The 26,893-nt window shown below is 43.3% G+C and overlaps 1 protein-coding gene across 6 annotated transcripts in view; it reads right to left on the bottom strand.

The window, feature by feature from the left end:
• The window catches only part of LOC126481082 (major facilitator superfamily domain-containing protein 10), a 159,113-nt gene that overhangs the window by 99,189 nt on the left and 33,031 nt on the right, over positions 1-26,893 (bottom strand). For 2 of the 6 annotated variants that reach the window (XM_050104575.1, XM_050104577.1), the window contains 3 exons: positions 17,322-17,458; positions 9,797-10,137; positions 7,497-7,600 (listed from right to left, as the gene is read on the bottom strand). In XM_050104575.1, the coding sequence (XP_049960532.1) occupies positions 7,497-7,600; positions 9,797-10,091 (399 nt within the window). In that variant the 5' untranslated portion in view covers positions 10,092-10,137; positions 17,322-17,458. Of the gene's footprint in view, positions 1-7,496; positions 7,601-9,796; positions 10,138-10,682; positions 11,041-17,321; positions 17,459-26,893 lie in introns of those variants that run through there. The other 4 variants (XM_050104576.1, XM_050104579.1, XM_050104578.1 and 1 more) reach the window with 3 other exon arrangements.

Genomic DNA, 26,893 nt, shown 5'->3' with positions numbered 1-26,893 from the left:
TTAGCGGTAAAAAAAATTAATAAATATTATACCAAGAAGAAAGAAACATTGATTCTGCTTCATAAAGCTAACAATACATGCTGAAAGCAGCTGCCAAAATTTCAAAGTTCTAGGTGTATCAGTTCCCGAGAAGACAATACACAAAGTTTGCAAATTTAACATTGGCAAGATGGGCAGTCTCACTCCCCTTAATAGCCTAAACAGCAGTGTCAACATTGACCCTGCACACTAATTTGATGTTTATTTCTAGCTTTTTCCCCCTGTGTGGCCTGCAGTCAATATTAATACTGACATCAAAGTGCACACTGAAATGTAGTTGGTATTAACTTCTTCACCAACTGAAAACTAAACGACTATATGTCAGTCCCAATTGACAAAGAGAAGATAGCTAAAAACAGGCACGTGGAAAAAGGGCTAAAAATGACACGATACAGAAATGGATATACAAAACTAAAAATTAAATGGCCTTCACCATATTTCTTCGGCAGATAAAAAGTAAAATGCGGTTGACAGCCCGTGCATCATTCGCTAAACCGGCTGATAAATCAAACGGCAAACCCAAGCTGGAATGCAAATGGTTAAAAAAAAGGGCAGTCCATCAGGAAGTGGCAGACAGTCAAAATTTGGGTGCAATATGTACAAAGTGGTGGGGTAGTGCCACTTAGCCAACGACAATGGCTAAGAAGGCAGTGCCCAATATGCTCTAAATCGCTCTGAGCACTATGGGACTTAACATCTGCCCAATATGCAGCCTAGTTAAAACAATCTCCTCCCACCGACAGACAGCAATGCAGAGATCATTGGAGGGAATATAGGTACTCGTGGGCTGAAGTACGAGGACTGCAGCAGCATCAGTAGCCTCGTTTCCTGGCAGCCCAACATGACCAGAAACCCACAGAAACACGACACTGGCTCCACCAAGAGTGAACAAGTGACACTTTTCCTGGACCCGCTGCACTAAGGGATTGGCAGTGTATAGCACACAGTCTTTGAAGGGAACTGAGTGAGTCTGAGCAGAGGACACAATTGAAAAGCCTGTGCTGCCGGATGTACTCTGTGGCCTGATGCATGGTGAAGAGCTCGGTTGTAAATACTGAGGAATGTGCGGGAAGCCAGTATGTAAAGACATGGGTTCCAATGAGGAATGCACACCCGACCCCACAGTCAGTCCGAGAGCTATCAGTGTATACAAAGGCAGTATTGCAAAGTTCCATGTGAAGGTAGTGAAACTGAAGGCAATAGACCGAGGCTGGAGTAGTGTCCTTAGGATGCGAATGAAGGCATAGGTTAACATGGGCCGCTTCACAAAGACAAGGTGGTGAAGGGTTCACATCCACCGGAAGTCACAGGTAATGTGAAGTTAAGCTGCCATAAGAAGTGCTGAAAGCGGACTCCAGAGGTAATAGAGAAGAGGGACGAGCCCCATACTCACGATCAAAGGAATCATCAAAGGAGGAGGCATAGGATGGGTGGTCATGTATGGCAGACAAATGGCATGCATACCTTCTGAAGAGAAAGTCACGGTGGTAGGGCAGTTGTAGTTCTACATCTACATTGATACTCCGCAAGCCACCCAACAGTGTGTGGCGGAGGGCACTTTACGTGCCACTGTCATTACCACCCTTTCCTGTTCCAGTCGCGTATGGTTCGCGGGAAGAACGACTGTCTGAAAGCCTCCGTGCGCGCTCTAATCTCTCTAATTTTACATTCGTGATCTCCTCGGGAAGTATAAGTAGGGGGAAGCAATATATTCGATACCTCATCCAGAAACGCACCCTCTCGAAACCTGGCGAGCAAGCTACACCGCGATGCAGTGCGCCTCTCTTGCAGAGTCTGCCACTTGAGTTTATTAAACATCTCCGTAACGCTATCACGGTTACCAAATAACCCAGTGACGAAACGCGCCGCTCTTCTTTGGATCTTCTCTATCTCCTCCGTCAACCCGACCTGGTACGGATCCCACACTGATGAGCAATACTCAAGTATAGGTCGAACGAGTGTTTTGTAAGCCACCTCCTTTGTTGATGGACTACATTTTCTAAGCACTCTCCCAATGAATCTCAACCTGGTACCCGCCTTACCAACAATTAGTTTTATATGATCATTCCACTTCAAATCGTTCCGTACGCATACTCCCAGATATTTTACAGAAGTAACTGCTACCAGTGTTTGTTCCGCTATCATATAATCATACAATAAAGGATCCTTCTTTCTATGTATTCGCAATACATTACATTTGTCTATGTTAAGGGTCAGTTGCCACTCCCTGCACCAAGTGCCTATCCGCTGCAGATCTTCCTGTATTTCGCTACAATTTTCTAATGCAGCGAAAAGCCGCATGGAACTTCCGACACTATCTACTAAGTCATTTATATATATTGTGAAAAGCAATGGTCCCATAACACTCCCCTGTGGCACGCCAGAGGTTACTTTAACGTCTGTAGACGTCTCTCCATTGATAACAACATGCTGTGTTCTGTTTGCTAAAAACTCTTCAATCCAGCCACACAGCTGGTCTGATATTCCGTAGGCTCTTACTTTGTTTATCAGGCGACAGTGCGGAACTGTATCGAACGCCTTCCGGAAGTCAAGAAAAATAGCATCTACCTGGGAGCCTGTATCTAATATTTTCTGGGTCTCATGAACAAATAAGGCGAGTTGGGTCTCACACGATCGCTGTTTCCGGAATCCATGTTGATTCCTACATATTAGATTCTGGGTTTCCAGAAATGACATGATACGCGAGCAAAAAACATGTTCTAAAATTCTACAAGAGATTGACGTAGTTCAGCAGCTTCGGGATACATACTCAACCAGGCTAGAGTAAAAGGCACCCATGGCCAAACAGATGCCACGATGGTGGATAGTGTTGAGACGGCATAAGAGGGACGGGTGTGCAGATGCATAAACAAAGCCACCATGATCGAGTTTCGAATGGACAAGGGACCAGTACAAACGGAGGAAGGTGGTTCGATCGGCACCCCAGGAAGTACCATTGAGGACACGTAGGACATTGAGGGAGCGCATACAGCGGACTGTCAGGTGAGATACATGGGAGGACCAAGAGAGTTTCCTCTCGAGCACGAGCCCCAGGAATTTCATAGTTTCAACGAATGGAAGGGGAACAAGCCTAAAATGGAGAAATGGTGGGAGAAACCATTTGCGGCGCCAGAAATTCATACACACGGTTTTGTCAGTGGAAAAGCGAAAGCCATTGTCGATGCTCCAGGAGTAAAGACAATCAAGACAGCACTGAAGACGCCACTCAATGAGACATGTCTGCGGAGAACTGCAATAGATGGGAAAATCATCAACAAAAAGGGAGCCGGAGATGCCTGGCGCGAGACAGACCATTATAGGGTTAATGGCAATAGCAAAGAGGATGACACTCAAGACGGAACCCTGAAGCACACCATTTTCCTTGATAAAGATGTCTGACAAGGCAGAACCCACACACACCTTGAAAACTTGGGCTTGTAAAAATGCCCAAAGAAAACAGGGCAGGTGCCCACGGAAGCCCCACGTATAAAGAGTATGAGGACACCAGTTCTCCAGCAGGTGTCTTAGGCCTTCTCCAAATAAAAAAACATGGCCACAGTCTGGGATTTCCACAGAAAACCATTCACGACATGGGTGGACAAAGTAACGAGATGGTCAACTGCAGAACGCCACGCTCGAAATCCACACAGTGCATTCACTAGTACATGGTGAGACTCTAGCCACCACACCAGCTGGGCATGAATCATACATTCCATCACCTTGCAGACACAGCTGGTAAGAGAGATGAGGCGGTAGGTAGAAGGAAGGTTTTCGTCTTTACCGGGATTAGGTATGGGTATGACTGTGGATCCACGCCAGCGTCCAGGAAATGTGCCCTCTGCTCAGATGTGGTTGTACCTGTTAAGCAGAAAGTGTGCTTGCCCGCAAGAGAAAGGTGCTGCAACACCTGAATGTGGATGGCATCTGGGCCTGGGGCAGAGGATCGGGATGAACTGAAGCACACACGATTCGGAGAAGAGAAGGGGTTGCCTGAGCCTCCTCCACTTGTTTCCGATGGAGGAAGGCAGGGTGACAGTGGAAGAGCACAAAACTTCCACAAAATGGCAGCCCAATGTGTTGGAGATAGCAATAGGGTCCACGATGGTATCATCAGGTACTGTCAAGCCGGAAATTTGGGAATGGATCTTTGTTTCAGAGAGCCATCGGAAGTTGGCCCACATGACCGAGGAAGTTGTGGAACTGTTAAAAGAACTAGTGAATGAAACCTGGCTAGCTCTTTTGCTATCCTGAAGAGTGCAACAACACTTTGCAAGCATCTGTTTATAATGAATGCAGTTTGCCTGCATAAGGTGGCAGTTAAAAACGCGGAGAGCACATCTCTGTGCGCAAACTGCGCCGTGGCATGCCTCAGTCCACCAATGAACTCTGACACAACGTGGTGAAGAGGAAGTGCGGGGGATGGAACGTTCTTCAGCAGTAAGGATAATGTTTTTGAGATATTCTACCTGGTCATCACAACTGGGGAAATCTTGTTCTTCAAAGGTAGCCAGGGAGAAGTGAAGCTACCAGCCAGCCTTCAGAAGCTGTCAGTTAGGTGTTCATGAGGATGGGGTAGGAGTCAGCAAACTGATAGCACACGGGAAATGGTCGCTGGAGGAGGTGTCAGAAAGAATGGACCACTCAAGATGAGGGGCAAACTGGGCAGTGCACAAGGAGAGGTCCAAACGGGAATAGGTGTGCGAGGAGTCGGAAAGGAAAGTGGGTGCTCCAGTGTTAAGGCAGAAGAGGTTAAGTTGGTTAAGAAGGTCAGCCAACAGTGCACCTCTCTGGCAGGTCCTGAGAGAATTCCAAAGGGGATGATGTGCATTAAAGTCACCGAGTAGCAAAAAGGTTGGGGGTAACTGTCCAATAAGTTGAAGGAAGTCTGCCCTGGTGACAGCAAATGATGGAGGGACGTTTATGGTAGAGGGGGGAAAAAGTCAGGTGGGGAAGCAAAAGGCGAACTACAACAGCCTGAAGATTGGTAGTCATCCCGTATGAGCACCATGACACTCCCACGAGATGGAATCCCGACCTCAGGGGGAAGATCAAAATGAATCAGTAAGAAATTTGAAAGCTCGAAGCAGTCGTAAGGGGTTTATTCCATTTCCTGAAGGCAGAGTACAAGGAGACACTGCGACACTAAAAGCAACAGTAAATCCTCTTTGTGGGACTGAAGGCCGTGAACGTTCCATTGGAATGATGATGAAGAGATGTAGGAGTGTCACCTCGGCTGCTGCCAAGTGACAGCTGGGGAAGAGGCACTGCTACAGGACACGGAAGCAGGAGGATCCTGCTCCATGGGGTCCGTAGAAGCATCAGCTTGCTTGTGCAGACGGTCTGTGGAGTCCAACACTGAAAAACGGTTGTTGGTGCGCTCCAGTGACATGAAGTCTGGCCAGGCTAAGGTATCACATAGCAACATCATAGAAGAGGATCTTCGAGGTGGCAAAGGAGAAGACCATTTGCCTTTGGTGGAATTCTTCGAGCCTTTCCGGTTGGATGGAGACTGGGGTGTTATTTGCCTGGAGGGACAGAGGAAATCTTCACAGAAGTACTCCTTTTGTTCTTTCCGGCCTACAGGTTGTGCAGCTGGTGGCTTCGTCCCTTGAGGCGAGTGTTTGACGGCTTGTCGCACAGCTGGACGGGGGGGTATGGTGATGCTACCTTGACACTAGGAGATTTCACAATCTCAGAGCTGAATTTGAGGTCGCATGTCTGCGTGGCCGTGTCCTTCATGGAGCGAGGGGTAACAAGAACCGAACTATAGGTACCAGACGGGAGAACCCAGGGTTTGCAACTAGCCAGTAACTTGTGAGCGACTGGACAAGGCACCTTTTCCTTTACCCTAACCTTTCGAACAGCTCGCTGATCAAGATACACTGGACAATTCCAAGAGGCGATGGCATGGCCGCTATTGCAGTTGATACGGTGGGGAAAAGGAGGTGGACAATCACCCTCATGCATATCCCTACCACAGAGAGACATGTGGCTGGGTGTTGACAAGACATTCTAGTGTGATTGAAATTATGACACTGGTAGCAGCGCATCGGGTTTGGAATGTACAGCTGAACAGTGATAATTTCATAGCCTAATCTGAGCTTTGACGGAAGCACCACTCTATCAAAAGTGAGAAAGAGCGTAAATTACACCACAGGAAGAATTCAAGGTTCTATGGGCCTCAACATGACCAGGGTAACTGCGGAGAAGCGAGGCAGCAAGCAGCAGCTGTGCTTGAGAATCAGAAGTGGTCTCCAACAGAAAAGTGCCAATCCGTAAATGAGGGCTGGATTTCACAGGGTCAGCAATTGTATCTACACCTTCGTGAATAATAAATGGATTCACCAAGGCAAAGGACTGACCATCTTCAGTAAACGAGACCATGAGGAACTGTGATGCAGTGGGAAGGGTTTCTGAATCGTTAGTCTCATTATGTTTGCGTTTCATAGATGTTGAGTGGGAGGATGATTGACTCATTGTGAGGAAATCCCTATATGATTGCCAGCGTCTCCGATGGCACACTCCTTCCAACTGGGGGCTCCCTTCACAAGGGACGCACCCACCTTAAGTGATTGTTCACACCTCAGGTCACACCTCCCAAACACCTGACAGGGGGACCAATTGGCAATTTGGGAAGCTTACAGCTCAGGCAATCACCCCTCTCTGGGCCTGACCTGTATCAGGGAGCATGTGAGAACCCTATCTCTCGACTGGGGCTGGGAATAACGCGTTACCCTGTCACCTGTTACGCATCAGACATGTGGGCCGGCCTTCAGGAGTGCACAGGGAGGACGGAGGAAAAAAAAGAGGATCCTCAAATGCCGAAATGGAGGAAGGAGAGGAGAAGAGAAAAAAGAATGGAAAAGGGAGCGAAAAACAAAGGTGAGACTGTTCGCTCGTCAGCGTCAGAATGCAGAACATTCCCAATAATAAACCAGACATGTTCCCAAAGGGAAGGGAACAAGAATAACAAGAGTATAGACATGCAGCACAGAAAGGAAAAAATGCTGCAAAGTCTGGGGCCCCGTGGTAGCCAAGCACAAACCCACCAGTGGTGAGCCCCCAGGGGGATGTGTACCTTTGTTAAATGTTTTTGTATAGCCATTTTAGGATGAGGATAAGATTTGTGCCTCAAAACAATGTTGGTTCAGTCAATATACATGCCATTTTCATATTTTTTGAAATAGGCATGGTCAATAAACAGCCAATATCGCTTTAAATTGAGTATGAAGCAATTCCGAAGAATGTGTGTGTGATTATACAACTAACTTAGGATATTCAACATACCATTACAATTAAGTGAAAAGTAGTTATGAGTGCTTTATAATACAAACATTTCATATTTGATAGCATGCCCAAAAATAATAAAAGGGAACAAAATGGTTATGTCGACTAATAGTGCAATTTTTTCCAGTTTCTTAAAGAATTTAAGTTTTAATGAAATTGTGATTACTTACAAGGCAGACAAGCATTACTGGCTTACGGCCATAAACATCAGATACTCCACCAACAAGTGGAGATGCTAGGAACTGGAGGAATGAGTACATTGAACCTAAAAATCCTGGAACACATATAAAATAAAATATTGTAGATAATATTTGTTTGCAGCATTAACATATTTACAACACTCAATAAATCTTTTCTTTTTAAGCGTTCAGCTAACTCTGCTGAAGAAATTATTTTCTGTGGGCTAATTTGAATGTGAAAGCAAAGCTTAGGGGCTATCACAGCAATATGTTCGCAATCAGTCTCAGTGTTTTACTGATGGAGAAGAGGTAGCCTCCCTGAATGAGTCTCAGGCCAGCCAAATGTGCAATTACTTCATGGTGGTATGGTGTCTTTGTCATGTCATGTTTGTAGACAATGTGACTCATTACCTGGTGGCACTCTTATGTTGGATATTTATCTTTCAACACTATTTTTTGCTCTGTTAGTGAGTCATCTGATGTTTTGGAGTTTTTCTTGTTAGTGTTTGGTAATTGTGTTTGACTGTGGCTGGCAGGTATTGGTGATATTGGTTTTCTTTTGCCAGTTGGATTACACTTTTGACATTAGTTATGCAACTGAATTTTGGTTTGTTGTACTGTGGAGTGTTTTAAACTGATACAGTACGTAAAGGTTTGGATAATGAAAAGCAAAGTTGCTACTCATCATATAGAGCGGAGATGCTGAGTCGCAGATAGGCGCAACAAGAAGACTGTCACAAACTAAGCTTTCGGCCAATAAGACCATCAAAAAATGAGAGAGAGAGAGAGAGAGAGAGAGAGAGAGAGAGAGAGAGAGAGAGAGGGGGGGGGGGGGTCGTCTCGGTATTGTTGTCTTCATTTGAGCTATGTAAGTTGAGCAAAATTTACAATACCAATATAGATGAATAACTAACTTGAATGTCAAAGAGGAAACTTGACAGCATAACATTAAAAATGAATGGAGTCTTCCTAGCTTAAAAGACTAGTCTTAAGCTGTTTCAGCCCTCCACATAAGCACTGTAACAAAACAACCAAGTAACTGTAGAAAACCATAGCTATGTACCTGGGTAATACACATTCACATGCCAATCATATCATCTCATGGTGGAGGGAAGATGTTTGACCAGCAAGAAGAACCATTCAATACTGACAGTTACTTGTGGTCAGTAAATGATTCTTGTTAATAAAGCTAGATCAGAGGTACTCTTTATAACAGTTGCCTCCCTCTGTTATTCTCTTCTTCATTTTGCCCGCAACCCTCAAAGAGTTAACTTTATTGTGAGAACTACAGAACTGAATACCAGCTAGAGTTGCTCACAGTTCTATGAATAACACTAATCTGAGTCGGATAGGAAGAGAAAAATGCTTCTACTTCTATTAAATAACCTTGTGATTGCTATTTGAATGAGTCAAGTGGCAGTTGTCACCCCATATTAGATTTTTCTTCAGTGCCACATGCTTTCTATGTTGCTTTTTTTGTAAGTTACTGTACATGCAAAACTCTTAAGGGTGTCCAGCTGCATGCCGGCAACAATGCTCCCACCTACTGCAGCTTGTCAGTGACAGTATTCTTTTATTTGAGCTATAATACAAAAAATAATTCCACATCGTGAGATCCAATGTGTATATATAACTTCTGTTAGTGATACAAATGCCATAAAATGTGTGGGGTATAATGTGCTGCCATTAGTAAGCATATTTGCTTTGCACTCACTGTCTTGCAACATTCGAGTTTAATATTCAATTCTACAGACGCACTAATGGCTCTGTTCTGTCCACAGTATCCACAATTCAAAATTCCTTAAACATAGCAAGTGCTTTCCTCATACCATTGCTGACATAGCATTTCATTTCATAGGCCAGTATTTTTTAATTTATTTTCAGTCAATGAAGTATGGTAATACTTTAAATACAATCTAAAAACTGCATATCTTTACTTTCCTCTAACAAAACTTACAGTACAGAAATTCTATTCTGGGTAAAATATTCCAAGTTAACTGCAACAGTGTTTGTGTACATGCAAAATTATTGACTTTCTTGGAGGCTGTGTGCTTCAAAACATTCAAATATAGCCTATTAGACTGATGATTCTAATCTCTGCCGTGTAAGGTGGCACGTACATTGAGCTTAATTCGAAGAACAAAGTTGACAAGAACAGATAGCTGACACACAAGGCTTTTGTGCAACACAGTGAGCATATTTTAATGACCAAAACGTGTCCACACACATTAGAATAATATGGTATGTTACAGGTACTATTATTGTGAAACAAGAAAGGGTACAGTACTTACCGCCAAATAAGACAGAGTTAAATCTGTCTGGAGCACCCACAATCTGTTGAAAATAACGTATTTTACTGAGTAGCCAAGGATACAACCCATCAGGCTTGTCATTTTGTCGATAATGATCAAGTAGTGATGGTAACAGTGGGAGTATCATTGTAAAAGCTAATAAATCAAGAAGCAGAGACACAAAAATAATGTAAACGGATGGGTGGGATTTTAAACTGGTGGCAGCCAATGAAGTACTTTTAACTTCTTCAGAATTTACAGATTTTTCATGTTTTGTCCTTTCCCTCATCTCCATCGTGAGGCAGGTGTGAAAGCAGTTTTCTGCGCTTCTTTAACGAAACCTGGAACAATTTCAATGTTGATTAGCCCTGTTTTGTGATTAACTATGTTGAATTATAGTTAGTTATGCCTATCTCCTTGTTACGTGCACCATATTTGTGTGAGTAGGCTCTACATTTGCAGTAATTTATAACTGACTAATGAAATTAAACTATACTAATACATGACTGCACTAACAGTAGACTTACAGGCCTCCACTCTAATAACAAAAGTGTATCTAATAGCATACTAGTACAACGCTTACAAAGTTTGAACATGAACAGATACGTGAAAGTATTCGCCATATACTGAAGCATTTTAAGGTCCACTGAAATACACTGGCTTTCTGGGGTCGTTAGGTAATTTTTCCGAGGAGTGTAAGACGCAAACAAAAAAATATATAAATTTATATATTCGATCGGTCACCACCGTCTTTACATGAATAAAACAACAACTGTAATAATGCTGGATCTGTCTGAATGTTCAAGTCAGGTGGAATACGAAACTTAACACGTCTATGTGTGTGGATAGCTGCAATAGCAATAAATCACTCCAGTGCAATACTTACAAACGTGAATGTTGAAGAGGAAGCGCTGTGGGTTCCACAAACCTACTGCCAAAAATTAAAACCGGTTTCTGCACCTATGACTCACTAAAACATGATTTCTCCGGATTCACTACTTGTTGAAAAAGATATCTATAACGCCGATGGTGCACGAATACACTTCAGGCACTTCGCTCACTGTCACGTTAAAACATTTTGAACTACTACACAAACCATCACCAAACTGTCTTGACACGATGAGACACGTACTGAGCACGAATATAGGACACCCCCACTCTCCATCTGACAATCATTTTCTCCGCTATCACCTGCATTCACTTTTCCACTTTCTACACCACGCCCACCACCTACCTTTCCCCTGCACTTTCTTAAAATGCCGCTAACCATAGATATACATACTCTATACCCGTATCCACAGATCACATTAATTCCAGAGATGTAACAATCCAGAAAACAAATCATGCTCCGCAGACCATACTCGGCACCAATGATCTCAATTCTTGGTACTCAGCTACATATCCGTAAAGGGAAAGGCCGGAAGCGTATACAACATGCACCCGGTGGCTTTGGGAAAAACTGTTTTTCGAGCAAAACCAGGTTACCGAAGGAACACAACAAACATCAGTTCTCTAGGGAGAAACATAATTAGAATGGACCTATATTCCGTACAAGCTGCAAACAGTTTAATAGAATCGTCGCTGTTTCGTAGTAAACAGGTACTAGTGTACATTACAGATCACAGGTTAAACCAGCGCGGTGTAATCCTTAATATCGATCTGAATATTACGGACGAAGAACTATTTCAAACCATAGAATCACCAACAAAAGTTCTCAGCATCAGAAGGATGACTAACCGTGTTTTAAACGGATATTCTTTGTCATATTTCTCGTACAAAACGTGTTTTGAGTGTTTGGTATCGAATTCACTGCACGGCTCCTATCTAACGCATCCGGATAAATGTTCAATAAGAGTCGTAATCTATGAATTTGTTTCATCATCTACTCTAATGCATCTGTCACTGAGTGTGGATCTACTCATAGGAAAGCCTATTTACAGCATTCCTATTAGTGTCAGTTCCAAACAGAGTGGCTAATAGTCATTATTTTTCCGCTAGTATTACGTTTACCACCTTCACTTTCTTGTGACAATAGGTATTAGTGACAGTGACTAGTGTGCTCCACCTTCGTTGTCCTGATAACATAGTTTTCCTCTAGTGCACATAAATTTAAGCAACCAAAGAGATGTTCAGATATAGTAAGTTTCAAGGGAGCCTTGAAAAATATACAATAAGTTAAAACCAATCTAAAAACGGATGACATCAGAATTGATCAGTTGAAATAATTTTATTATGTCAGAAGTATAATCACAGCTGATACTAAATGCTTAGTGGAAGTGAAGAGAAGGACTGCTTGGCAAAACAGACATTTACAACTGAGAAAAGCCTTTTAAACAGCAAATATATGAAGACAAATGCCAACAAATCCCTTGTAAAATCTTCTGTGGGAAGTACACTGTTCTATCAAAGTGGAAGATAGACTCTGGGTAAACTGAAAAGGAATCTACTTGAAGTTGCTGAAATGTGGATATGACAGAAAATGAGAAGAACAACTGGAAAGACAGAAAAACAAACGTGGTAGACAGTGAAGAGAGAACATTAATAAAAGGACTTGAAATGGAAGAAAACACAATACGGTACTTGTACTTTCATCATTAAAATTCAAGAAGGAAAGTGTTGAGAAAGGAAGGAAGAGGACAGCCTAGGAGGCAGTAAATGGAACACATTGTGAAGAGCATAGACTGAGACACTGAGTTGACTCTTGAGATAAACAGGCAATGACAGAAGAGAGTGCTTGCATCAACAAAGAAACCGGTAAAGGCATGCGTATTCAAATACAGAGAGATGTAAACAGGTAGAATATGGCGCTGCATTTGGCAACACTTATATAAGATAAGTATCTGGCACAATTATTAGATCAGTTACTGCTGCTACAATGACAGGTTATCAAGATTTAAGTGAGTTTGAACGTGACGTTATATTTGGCACACGAGTGATGGGACACAATATCTCCAAGGTAGTGGTGAAGTGAGGATTTTCCCATATGACCACTTCACGAGTGTACTGTGAATATCAGGAATCCAGTAAAACATCAAATCTCCAACATTGCTGCGACCAGAAAATATCCTGCAAGAATGGGACCAACGACAACTGAAGAGAATTGTTCATCATGACAGATGTGCAACCCTTCTGCAAATTGCTGCATATTTCAATGATGGACCATCAAGTGTCAGTGTGTGAAACATTCAACGAAACATCATCAATGTGGACTTTTGGAGCCAAAGGCCCACTTGTGTAGCCTTGATGACTGCATGATACAAAGCTTTACACGCTGCCTGGGCCCGTCAACATCAACATTGGCCTATTGATGACTGGAAACATGTTACCTGATCAGACGAATCTCGCTTTAAATTGTATCGAGCAGATGGGTGTGTAAGTGTATGGAGACAACCCCATGAATCCATGGACCCTGCGTGTCAAGAGGGGACTGTTCAAGCTGGTGGAGGCTCTAAAATGGTGCAGGGCATGTGCAGTTGGAGTGATATGGGAACCCTGTGACATCTAAACACGATCTGACAGGTAAATAAGCATCCTGTCTGTTCACCTGCATCCATTCATTGCATTGTGCATTCCAGGGGACTTGGGTAATTCCAACAGGACAATGCGAGACCCCACACATGCAGAACTGCTGCAGAGTGGCTCCAGGAACACACTTCTGAGTTTAAACACTTCCGCTGGCCACCAAACTCACCAGACATGAACATTATTGGGCATACCTGGGATGCATTGCAATGTGCTGCTCAGAAGAGATCTCCAGCTTCTTGTACTCTCACTGATTTATGGACGGCCCTGCAGAATTCATGGTGTCTGTTCTCTCCAGCACTACTTCAGACATTAGTTGAGTAAATGCCACGTCATGCTATGGCACTTCTGCGTGCTTGCGGGGACCCTACATGACATTAGGCAGGTGGGAAATACGGAAGCGTCCGATCCCGCCCCTCTGCTTTGACCCATGATGTCACAAATATGGCGGAAACGACCATAAAGTCGGTACGTACACATTATGAGGACGAAAATACATCGAAAAACAAACACACTCACTTTCCACAAAAAGCCTAATGACACTACCGGGACAAGCGCGGGAAATGGGGTGTTTTTGGGTGGGGGCAATCTAAATATAAACAAATTTAGACACCCACCACCACACAAAACTACGAAAAAAACCGACATCACAAAACTTCCCAAATACCACTAAACACAATATCATCTGGAATCGGACACTTCCCTTGACCTATATAGCTCAACAGCAGCTCCCGATCCCATAAATTAGGATCAAACACTTCCCTTGGCCTATATAGCTCAAAAATATCTCCCAATACCAATATCAACATACACAGCCACACATTGGTATCGAACACTTCCCTTGACCTGCGCACTGTTAATTTTATCCGTCATATCCATTCCTGAACAAAAACAACAATCGATTAATTTTACTAAAATTACCACACAATGTACAGTGAACAACACTAAATTAACTTTCACACAAAAGCGTTAACTCACTGAAACGAATTCCACTACAAACACAGCCGACACTCAAACAATTCTGGATAATGAGCAAGAGCAAACTGAGCCCATTACACCACACAAACGAAAACCCTGAAAATACCACCAGAGAGCACAACAAACCACAACATGACGACATCTACAAACACGCCACACTCACAAACCAAACTCCGCACCGTCATGACGTCACACACAACAACACCCTTACGTCATGGGTCAAAGCCGACGCGTGGGGTCGGACACTTCTGTCGACCCGGCAGGTGTACCAGTTTCTTTGCCGCTTCACTGTATATGTGGTCACACTAGGCAAAAGTCAACGCAATGCCAGTTTGCTTAGTGAAGTAAGGTTATAAAATACCATCCATGACAAAAAGTCAGAATATAGTGTCAGAAGTAAGGAACCCACAATGATAAAATTTGTTAAAGGCTAAAGAAAATGTGTAACACATATTCTTGTTGAAGATTGTGTTGTAAATTTTTCATAATGCTGAGAATAGAAACAAAAAAAAAAAAAATAAAAAATAAAATAAAATAAAGAGAGAGAGAAAGAAAGTGTCATACAAACGTTTCAGATCACCAGCATTCTTTTTCTTGAGAAAATATATACATTCGAAGACATCAAACAATATTTAAGAGCAACAGAAAGATCCTTTTTATCTGATCCATTGTGTTTCGTTTTCTTTCTAAATACCAAATAACGTTAAAACTGATTGTATTTTTCTACTTCCCCACTTCCATCTCATCTATCTAAGATCCTACTTGTGCACAGGTAGTCTTTTCATTGTCTGGGTATAGTAAAAGCTAAATACTAATTTTCTTTCAGATATTTGGTCTAATCTGAGGATGAACACTTATTATAAGATCATCAAAGTCATCCTGAAGCAATTGCAATGTACTCGTATCAGCAAAAAATGCAAACAATAAAGTAAAGGCTGAAAAGATATACAACAACCTACTTCAGTTACATGAGTGTACATCATGAGAGTTGGTTGATTTTTGATGTCAATAGATAACACCATTGCAGCGGCAAGTGATTGATAAATAACAAGTGACTGCGACAGTGAAGTGTGATGTATCTTTTATACAATTTCTTTTTATTGTTTTTTAGAGTATTTTGCACTATGTAGTGATATTGTATTGTATGCAAAGTCTCTTGCCAAGCTGGGCAACAAAGGAGGGGGCCACACTAGAAGCCAGTCATGAAGGCAGGAACCTGCAAAGTGCTATAAGGGCCCACCAAGCCCCGAACCCAGGAGGGGAGGATTTTGGTGATATCACATTGTACATGATTGTGATTATTAAATGAGTGGGTATTATAATTGCTTGTGCCTCCCTATTGAATCTACTTCTCCAAGGAGCAATCCTACAATGGTGATGTAGTTTTGAACAGAAAAAGATGATTCCACACAGCAACAGTGAGGTAAAACAGGAGAAAAATGGTAACACTCAGCTGTCACCCCAAATTACCAGATCAGGTACTTCCTATGTCCTACAACCACAACTGCAACAATCTACAGCACACCAAACTGCCAGCATACTAGGCATCCAGTCGAAATTTTGGTTGCTGCTTGCAGAGAGCATTTTTTGCCAGCACAACATTCTGATAACACAATACAGTTCCATTGCATCATAGCACACTTCACTTCCGTGAATCACAAACAATTTTATCACAGGAAGTTTTACATTCTTGCAGTTATGTAGCACTTAAGAGCTGCTTAATTAAATATTTCACCTCAACACCATAAAACAAGATGAAGAGGTTAAAGGCTGATGAAGACCCTTCCCCCCCCCCCCCTCCCCGCCCCCCTCCCAATTAAGTGCAGCCAGAAAAGGCTAAGGCTATGGTAACATGCTTAGAATTGAAAGTTGGCTGCACTTGTGACGAAGAAAGCCGGGTGATTTCAATTCCTCTCTTGTTTTGCCATCTGCCTCCTTAAAATTAATTTTTTCAATATTAACTAATTACTATTAACATATGTGAATATAATCTGGATTTTCATAAAAGAGAAAGATTGGCCCTTGGTTTTAAAGAATATAGCACCAGATCTAATTTTGTGCTCAGTTTTATGTGTGTAATTGATTTTCTAATTTATTTTGACTATTACTAGTTAGTATCTTTTGTTATAGGGTGAAATCAGTAATTTTTCGTAACTTAAATCCTACAGTTGACATATAAACAACGTCTGGAAGACGAAATACTAGTAATCATAAAGTATCTATTTGGCTCTATTCGAAAACATGTTAGCAAAACCAGCCCTGAATTAATTCCAAAGTAATTAACAGTTTTGTCAGAAGTATTGTTTGCATAATGATATTTGTTAATTTCATGATTTAAACAAATAATTTGGTCTAACTCTTGCAGTAGAAGAAACTGTTAAAAAGAACTAATTTATAGATGTATTCCATTAATCGTATGAAGTAAGTTTTAATTGTAATTTCTGTAAATTTAACTTCAAACAATGTGTAGTTCCAACACATATTATTGTGATGATATATAAGGGCCCAATTTTTGGTCATGTGACAGTCAGTCCATGGCGAGTTTCAGATGAGGAAGCTGTGTTGGTTAGAACAACAGCAATGCTTCAGATTGACTGTGGAATAAGTGTTAAACAAATAGGTCGTGTGTAAAAGCAATGACAGTGTCTGCTCCTTAGTACCTGTTTATTTTTAAAGAACTGCGAATTGTTTTTGCTGTTCATAGATGTTCAACAGCAGACTATTGTAGCAGTATGTGGAGGTTCTCCTCCAGACTATTAATGAGGCTTATGGAAACTTTAAACAATAGTGTACTGGCCATACATATATCACTATGTATTATTGAAGGTTTGTGAACAGTGAAAGTAAAAGTCAGTGAAATGTAACTGTTTATCTGTCAGCTACATTATTTGCGATAGTCTGCATCCAAATTACAATCCTCATTTTTCAGCTAGTGTAGCAGTGCAGTACATCGACAACAAGAGCAACAAACAAAGAAATAAAATGCAGGTGGAACTGCTACACACTGTTAACTGTATTACTTCACCTGAAAGCTCCGAGCCAAGTATTATGGAGACAGGCAAGCACAATGGTCACAAAGCAAGCATCAACTGGAAAGCAGTGGTTTCCACCACCAAACTGCTAGCAGAAAGCGTTCAGGTTCTGGCCAAGCAAGTGGCAACCCTGCAAATCAAGCAGAATGTGTGAGATAGAAAATCCAGTGGTCAACAACTGGAACACAACAGGTAGTACAACAGACTACAAAAGGATAAGGATCACTGGTGTTGGTTACATTTGAGATTCATAGAGATAAGGCTCACAACTGCACAGCTGTACGTTGGTACCCAAACTCTTTTAACGACCTGTAAAGGTCACAGAAGTCATCACACAAGATTTCTCAGTCTCCCTCTCCTATCCCCTATGCTGTGGCCACCAAGCCATGTTCACAGGGATCATTTGCAAATGATATTTTCTGTGGTGTGCATCTGGACATGTAATACAAGTAGCTGCCTGTACAGGAGATGTCAAATTGTCACTCTTCATTCACATAAAACTGTTATAATGCCTATAAGTCCCTAAAGTCAGACAGTGAATATCATGATCATGATACAAGAAGTAAAAATTATCTTCACAAAGATATAAAAGAGTTCAGCATGGTGCAGAAAGGAGTGCATTATTCAAGCATAAAAGTATACAATAAACCTCCATTTCATGGTAAATCAGTCCTTGGGGGTATGACTAAATTCAAAAAACAGCTGACATTTTATCTTTTGAATAGTTGTTTCTGTTCTTTACAGGAAGTTTTTGACAGTGTGTAACAGTTAGTACAATGTGTTTAATTTTAATAATTCCCTTAAGAGCTATGTAGCACTGGCAATGTAAGACATAATTTGTTTGTGTAATCATTACTAAAACTATAACCTGTGTTGTTATTTAAACACTTAAATCTATGCATCTGTCTGTATAGGATGTAGTTTCTAAGCCTCACGACCATTTAGATATGGTTATTACTGTTATAATCTGACATGTTCTACATCCTAGCGATACACTCACATCAAGGATCTATGGAACACGAAAATAAATAAATAAAAATAAATAAACAGCAGGGGCAGAGGACAATACCTGACACAGGAATATTTTAAAATGCAGGAAACAACAGACGGGCAGCACCATAAGTTCAAGCCTATCCTGGGCTGGGAGTTAATGTATACAAGGTGATGTTATATTAAAGCCACACCCAGATATGAGAAATTTAAATTCGAAGAGCTTCAATTCTATGGTCACAACCCAAAAATGAGTAACTTTAAGCAAGAGGAGCAACATCTGAGGGTCGGATTTACAAACATTACAGACCCTTCCAAATGACTGTTCAAGATGAATAGACAGCCATGGAAGGACTTTTTGTTGATGCAGGGTGTTTGATTAGTGTGTTACTGATAGACTTGTTTCATCCAGACAGCACATGACTACCTCTACTTTTAATCACCATGAATAATACAACAATAGAAGTGTGTGGCAAAAAGAAAATGGTGTTATATTGAACTATTTCAACTTCATCATGGACACCAGGAAAGGACTACTACAAAAAGCAATGGTAACAATGACTAGCCATGATGAAGAATGGCACCACACTCTCAACAAATTCCCAGATATTGCTTCTATGGTAGAGACTAAAGCAAAGGTTTGGCGTAACACACAATATTTCATACGCACCACACCAGAAAAGACCTAGTTATAGACAGACAGACAGACAGGGAGTGATGGAGTGACTAGGCTTTCAGAAAATCTGTGGGCTTCATCATTGCACATGGTACAGAAGCACTCGGAGGCTGTGTGGCAATTACCTGGTATTAAATTCAAAGATGATTCAAGACTAGTACCACATGTTATGGATGCAAACAATTCAATGGCAGGTGCTACATTCTTCTCTGTTTTTTATTGCATACACACATGCTCTCAAATTTTGGTGGCACCATGCTATGTAGATAAGATGGAAATTCATTGATAATGCCTGGCAACCTTTGGCCTACTTCTCCCACCTACTCACAGATGCACAGAGGACTTGGGGTGCTATTGACAGGAAGCTGTACACAGTATTCTGTCACTTCAGCGATTCGCTCAAAGGAAGAGTCTCTGTGATTTATGTGGGCCGCATGCTGATCATGACTATTCAAGATAGGATCACCTAATGACTTAACCCAGCTTGATTAGACATGTGAATTTATATGTCAGTTCACAATTGACATACACCAGTTAAGTGATGTCTGTATAGATGTTTTGCAAGTGAGAAGACTGTACAATGGGACAACACTGCACACGAACAAGCACTCAACCCAGAGATATGAGCCCCGCAGGAGTGGGGTCAATCAGGTTTTAACCTGAAGCAAGTGAAGACACCAACAGGTAATTCAACCTTGTGGTGTGATGGCACACTTAACATGACACTAGTTTTCATACACTGGCTTCTGAGTGCAACGTTTTTGAAGCCTTCTATGGCCTGGTGCACCCAGCAGTATGGGATACTGTAAAGCTGCTGACTAAAAATATGGTGTGGCCTGGAATCAATAAAGACTGCTGTAAGTGGGTGGGCACAGCAGTGCAATGACTGCCAGAGTGTCTGGACTGACAGGATACATTGTAATGCCTACAGCATGGTTTGGAGACATCCATGTGGATCTGGTAAGCCGATATTTTACACCAATAGCTGCTGTCTTGTGGTTACCATTGCAGATTGTTTCATGAGATGGTCCAAGGCTTCCCCGTTCACAGACATCACCAAAGAAACTGTGTTGTGAACATTACTCATTGGCTAGACAGCAAGATTCAGCATGCTCAAATGATGACTACTGACAGTGGCCAACAATTTGATGCTACATTATTCCAAGAGTTGCTTTGCTTGTGCAGCTGCAACCACAATCAGACAATGGGTTACTACCTGCCCAGCAGTGGGATGATGGAAAGATTCCCCCACACCCTGAAGGTAGTGCTGATATGTAACGAAGTTACATGGACATGGTTTTGTCAGCTTTCAAGGAAGATGTGGCAAATACTCCAGCACAATTGGTTTGTGGTGAAGCATTACAGAGTTAGGCAGATAGCCTCATGAAACTATGGGCCTCCTTCAACCAAATGCTACCAAGCCCCATGGAGACAAACCTATCTTCATCCACAGGGATCTAGTCAGCTCATCACATATGTGGCTTTGGCATGACTTTGTTTGCTTCCCACCTTCCCACCACTATTGCTTACCTACACAGCACAATTTGAAGTGGTGCAATGGGGGCCTCAAACATTTAAGATTCACTGGAATGGATTGAGAGGAGATGATGTCTGTCAAATAACTTAAACCAGCTCATCTGGACATTGAGAGAGAGGACACAGCAGCTACCACCACCACACCTCAGACATGAGTTGTTCTGGCAATCTGCACACTGCCAAAAGTTGACACAACTATCTGTAGCTGAAACGAACATGAAGCTCCACTGACAAAGATGTGAACTAAATGCATGATCAAACACCAGTATCCAGACATTCCTGTAGCTCCAGGTTTTCTTGTTCTTCAAAAATAGAAGGTGTCTGGTGTAGCAGCTAGCGATCAGCAACTAACAAGTGACTGAAAAGTGAAATTTGGTACACCTTTTATATATTTACCTTGTATTATTTTTAAGGTGTTTTTCATACTTAGTGGTAAAATCGTATTGTACATGTTCTTGATTATTAAAGGAGTGTACTTTATAATTGGTAATGTCCACCTACTGCAGCTACTTTCCCAAGGAGCATTCCTACAGCATTGCTCCCTTCCAATGTCAACATCAAAACTTATTTCCTGAGAATGTTTGATACTGGCATCCCATTCATAGCTGTACCATTCTGTTCTGTTGATGGCTTGCATGACTGCCACCATTTCAATTACATTGTGGAATGTTTTATCATTGCGTTTGGATTTCATGACATCTAGAGTGAATCATCCATTAGAGTTATTTAACACAATCAGTGATACATAAAGTTGTTGTTGTTGTTGTGGTCTTCAGTTCTGAGACTGGTTTGATGCAGCTCAATCTGACCAAAAGTCTTGTTCCTCCTGCCACCGAACTTCACTAATTCCCACTATATCTATCTTTAGCCTATCTATTTCCCTTTTTAAATTTTCTAACCTACCTGCCCGATTAAGGGACCTGACATTCCACGCTCTGCTCCGTAGAACGCCAGTTTTCTTTCTCCTGATAACGAAGTCCTCTTGAGTAGTCCCCGCCCGGAGATCCGAATGGGGGACTATTTTACCTCCGGAATATTTTACCCAAGAGGATGCCATCATCATTTAACCCTACAGTAAAGCTGCATGCCCTCAGGAAAAATTACGGCTGTAGTTTACCCTTGCTTTCAGCCGTTCGTAGTACCAGCACAGCAAGGCCGTTTCGGTTAGTGTTACAAGCCAGATCAGTCAATCATCCAGACTGTTGCCCCTGCAACTATTGAAAAGGCTGCTGCCCCTCTTCAGGAACCACATGTTTGTCTGGCCTCTCAACAGATACTCCTTCGTTGTGGTTGCACCAACGGTACGGCCATCTGTATCGCTGAGGCACGCAAGCCTCCCCACCAACGGCAAGGTCCATGGTTCATGGGGGGGATATAAAGTTAGAACATCAGAATTAAGGAACTAGGAATGATAAAGTTTGTTAATGGGCAAAGAACACTTTGTAATGGATATTCTTGATAAGGTTTGCTTGGTAAACTGCTGAGGATAAAAAAATATGTTGTCCACACATTTCAAAATACAACATTTATTTAATAGTGGAAATACAGATCTACAAAATGTTTCAATTAGTATCAGAATTAAGGAACTAGAAGACAACAGTTAGGGCCTTTCTGTTGTATCCACTGTGTTTTTCCCTTACGGAGTGCCAAATAACAGAGGGAAACATTCCACGTGGGAAAAATATATCTAGGAATCCTCAGAACCTTAGGCCCCCTACAAAACCTTTCACGAGACTCCATCAACCTCCTGACCCCACCGACACCCCGCACCCCTACCTTCTACCTTCTTCCTAAAATTCACAAACCCAATCATCCCGGCCGCCCCATTGTAGCTGGTTACCAAGCCCCCACAGAACGTATCTCTGCCTACGTAGATCAACACCTTCAACCCATTACATGCAGTCTCCCATCCTTCATCAAAGACACCAACCGCTTTCTTGAACGCCTGGAATCCTTACCCAATCTGTTACACCTGGAAACCATCCTTGTAACCATTGATGCCCCTTCCTTATACACAAATATTCCACACGTCCAGGGCCTCGCTGCGATGGAGCACTTCCTTTCACGCCGATCACCTGCCACCCTACCTAAAACCTCTTTCCTCATTACCTTAACAAGCTTCATCCTGACCCACAACTTCTTCACTTTTGAAGGCCAGACATATCAACAATTAAAGGGAACAGCCATGGGTACCAGGATGGCCCTCTCGTACGCCAACCTATTCATGGTTACCCAGGCCTGCCAACCCAAAGTTTGGTATGGATTTATTGATGACATCTTCATGATCTGGACTCACAGTGAAGAAGAACTCCAGAATTTCCTCTCCAACCTCAACTCCTTTGGTTCCATCAGATTCACCTGGTCCTACTCCAAATCCCATGCCACTTTCCTTGACGCTGACCTCCATCTGTCCAATGGCCAGCTTCACACGTCCGTCCACATCAAACCCACCAACAAGCAACAGTACCTCCATTATGACAGCTGCCACCCATTCCACATCAAATGGTCCCTTCCCTACAGCCTAGGTCTTCGTGGCAAACGAATCTGATCCAGTCCGGAATCCCTGAACCATTACATCAACAATCTGAAAACAGCTTTCGCATCCCACAACTACCCTCCCGACCTGGTCCAGAAGCAAATAACCAGAGCCACTTCCTCATCCCCTCAAACCCAGAACCTCCCACAGAAGAACCACAAAAGTGCCCCAGTTGTGACAGGATACTTTCCAGGACTGGACCAGACTCTGAATGTGGCTCTCCAGCAGGGATACGACTTCCTCAAATCCTGCCCTGAAATGAGATCCATCCTTCATGAAATCCGCCCCACTCCACCAAGAGTGTCTTTCTGCCATCCACCTAACCTTCATAACCTCTTAGTTCATCCCTATGAAATCCCCAAACCACCTTCCCTACCCTCTGGCTCCTACCCTTGTAACTGCCCCTGGTGTAAAACCTGTCCCATGCACCCTCCCACCACCACCTACTCCAGTCCTGTAACCCGGAAGGTGTACATGATCAAAGGCAGAGCAACATGTGAAAGCACCCACGTGATTTACCAACTGACCTGCCTACACTGTGAAGCTTTCTATGTGGGAATGACCAGCAACAAACTGTCCATTCACGTGAATGGACACAGGCAGACAGTGTTTTTTGGTAATGAGGATCACCCTGTGGCTAAACATGCCTTGGTGCACAGCCAGCACATCTTGGCACAGCGTTACACCATCCGGGTTATCTGGATACTTCAACACCAACCTGTCAGAACTCCGAAGATGGGAACTTGCCCTTCAGTATATCCTCTCTTCTCGTTATCCGCCAGGCCTCAATCTCCGCTAATTTCAAGTTGCCGCTGCTCATACCTCACCTGTCTTTCAACAACATCTTTGCCTCTGTACTTCCACCTCGACTGACATCTCTGCCGAAACTCTTTGCCTTTACAAATGTCTGCTTGTGTCTGTGTATGTGCGGTTGGATATGGTTGTGTGTGCGAGTGTATACCTGTCCTTTTTTCCCCCTAAGGTAAGTCTTTCCGCTCCCGGGATTGGAACGACTCCTTACCCTCTCCCTTAAAACCCACATCCTTTCGTCTTTCCCTCTCCTTCCCTCTTTCCTGATGAAGCAACCGTTGGTTGCGAAAGCTTGAATTTTGTGTGTATGTTTGTGTTTGTTTGTATGTGTCTATCGATCTGCCAGCGCTTTCGTTTGGTAAGTCACATCATCTTTGTTTTTTTATATATATATATATATATATATATATATATATGTTTATAATAGAGGGAAACATTCCACGTAGGAAAAATATATCTAAAAACAAAGATGATGTGACTTACCAAATGAAAGTGCTGGCAGGTCGACAGACACACAAACATACACACAAAATTCAAGCTTTCGCAACAAGCTGTTGCCTCATCAGGAAAGAGGGAAGGAGAGGGAAAGACGAAAGGATGTGGGTTTTAAGGGAGAGGGTAAGGAGTCATTCCAATCCCGGGAGTGGAAAGACTTACCTTAGGGGGAAAAAAGGACGGGTATACACTCGCACACACACACATATCCATCCACACATATACAGACACAAGCAGACATATTTAAAGACAAAGAGTTTGGGCAGAGATGTCAGTCAAGGCAGAAGTGCAGAGGCAAAGATGTTGTTGAATGACAGGTGAGGTATGAGTGGCGGCAACTTGAAATTAGCGGAGATTGAGGCCTGGTGGATAACGGGAAGACAGGATATATTGAAGAGCAAGTTCCCATCTCCGGAGTTCGGATAGGTTGGTGTTAGTGGGAAGTATCCAGATAACCCAGACGGCGTAACACTGTGCCAAGATGTGCTGGCCGTGCACCAAGGCACGTTTAGCCACAGGGTGATCCTCATTACCAACAAACACTGTCTGCCTGCGTCCATTCATGCGATTGGACAGTTTGTTGCTGGTCATTCTTCCCACTTCCGCCTCGACTGACGTCTCTGCCCAAACTCTTTGATTTTACAAATGTCTGCTTGTGTCTGTGTATGTGCGGATGGATATGTGTGTGTGTGCGAGTGTATACCTCTTCTTTCCCCCTAAGGTAAGTCTTTCCGCTCCCGGGATTGGAATGACTCTTTACCCTCTCCCTTAAAACCCACATCCTTTCGTCTTTCCCTCTCCTTCCCTCTTTCCTGATGAGGCAACAGTTTGTTGCGAAAGCTTGAATTTCATGTGTATGTTTGTGTTTGTTTGTGTGTCTATCGACCTGCCAGCACTTTCGTTCGGTAAGTCACAACATCTTTGTTTTTTTTTTATATATATATACACTCCTGGAAATTGAAATAAGAACACCGTGAATTCATTGTCCCAGGAAGGGGAAACTTTATTGACACATTCCTGGGGTCAGATACATCACATGATCACACTGACAGAACCACAGGCACATAGATGCAGGCAACAGAGCATGCACAATGTCGACACTAGTACAGTGTATATCCACCTTTTGCAGCAATGCAGGCTGCTATTCTCCCATGGAGACGATCGTAGAGATGCTGGATGTAGTCCTGTGGAATGGCTTGCCATGCCATTTCCACCTGGCGCCTCAGTTGGACCAGCGTTCGTGCTGGACGTGCAGACCGCGTGAGACGACGCTTCATCCAGTCCCAAACATGCTCAATGGGGGACAGATCCGGAGATCTGGCTGGCCAGGGTAGTTGACTTACACCTTCTAGAGCACGTTGGGTGGCACGGGATACATGCGGACGTGCATTGTCCTGTTGGAACAGCAAGTTCCCTTGCCGGTCTAGGAATGGTAGAACGATGGGTTCGATGACGGTTTGGATGTACCGTGCACTATTCAGTGTCCCCTCGACGATCACCAGTGGTGTAAGGCCAGTGTAGGAGATCGCTCCCCACACCATGATGCCGGGTGTTGGCCCCGTGTGCCTCGGTTGTATGCAGTCCTGATTGTGGCGCTCACCTGCACGGCACCAAACACGCATATGACCATCATTGGCACCAAGGCAGAAGCGACTCTCATCGCTGAAGACGACACGTCTCCATTTGTCCCTCCATTCACGCCTGTCGCGACACCACTGGAGGCGGGCTGCACGATGTTGGGGCGTGAGCGGAAGACGGCCGAACGGTGTGCGGGACCGTAGCCCAGCTTCATAGAGACGGCTGCGAATGGTCCTCGCCGATACCCCAGGAGCAACAGTGTCCCTAATTTGCTGGGAAGTGGCGGTGCGGTCCCCTACAGCACTGCGTAGGATCCTACGGTCTTGGCGTGCATCCGTGCATCGCTGCGGTCCGGTCCCAGATCGACGGGCACGTGCACCTTCCGCCGACCACTGGCGACAACATCGATGTACTGTGGAGATCTCACGCCCCACGTGTTGAGCAATTTGGCGGTACGTCCACCCGGCCTCCCGCATGCCCACTATACGCCCTTGCTCAAAGTCCGTCAACTGCACATATGGTTCACGTCTACGCTGTCGCGGCATGCTACCAGTGTTAAAGACTGCGATGGAGCTCCGTATGCCACGGCAAACTGGCTGACACTGACGGCGGCGGTGCACAAATGCTGCGCAGCTAGCGCCATTCGACGGCCAACACCACGGTTCCTGGTGTGTCCGCTGTGCCGTGCGTGTGATCATTGCTTGTACAGCCCTCTCGCAGTGTCCGGAGCAAGTATGGTGGGTCTGACACACCGGTGTCAATGTGTTCTTTTTTCCATTTCCAGGAGTGTATATATATATATATACCACATCCTTTCGTCTTTCCCTCTCCTTCCCTCTTTCCTGATGAAGCAACCGTGGGTTGTGAAAGCTTGAAATTTGTGTGTGTGTTTGTGTTTGTTATTGTCTCTATCAACGTTTACCATACGAAAGCGCTGGCAGGTC

This window comes from Schistocerca serialis, chromosome 5 (genome assembly GCF_023864345.2).
Source record: "Schistocerca serialis cubense isolate TAMUIC-IGC-003099 chromosome 5, iqSchSeri2.2, whole genome shotgun sequence".
Lineage (NCBI taxonomy): Eukaryota > Metazoa > Arthropoda > Insecta > Orthoptera > Acrididae > Schistocerca > Schistocerca serialis.
This window is presented reverse-complemented; position numbering and strand designations above follow the sequence as displayed.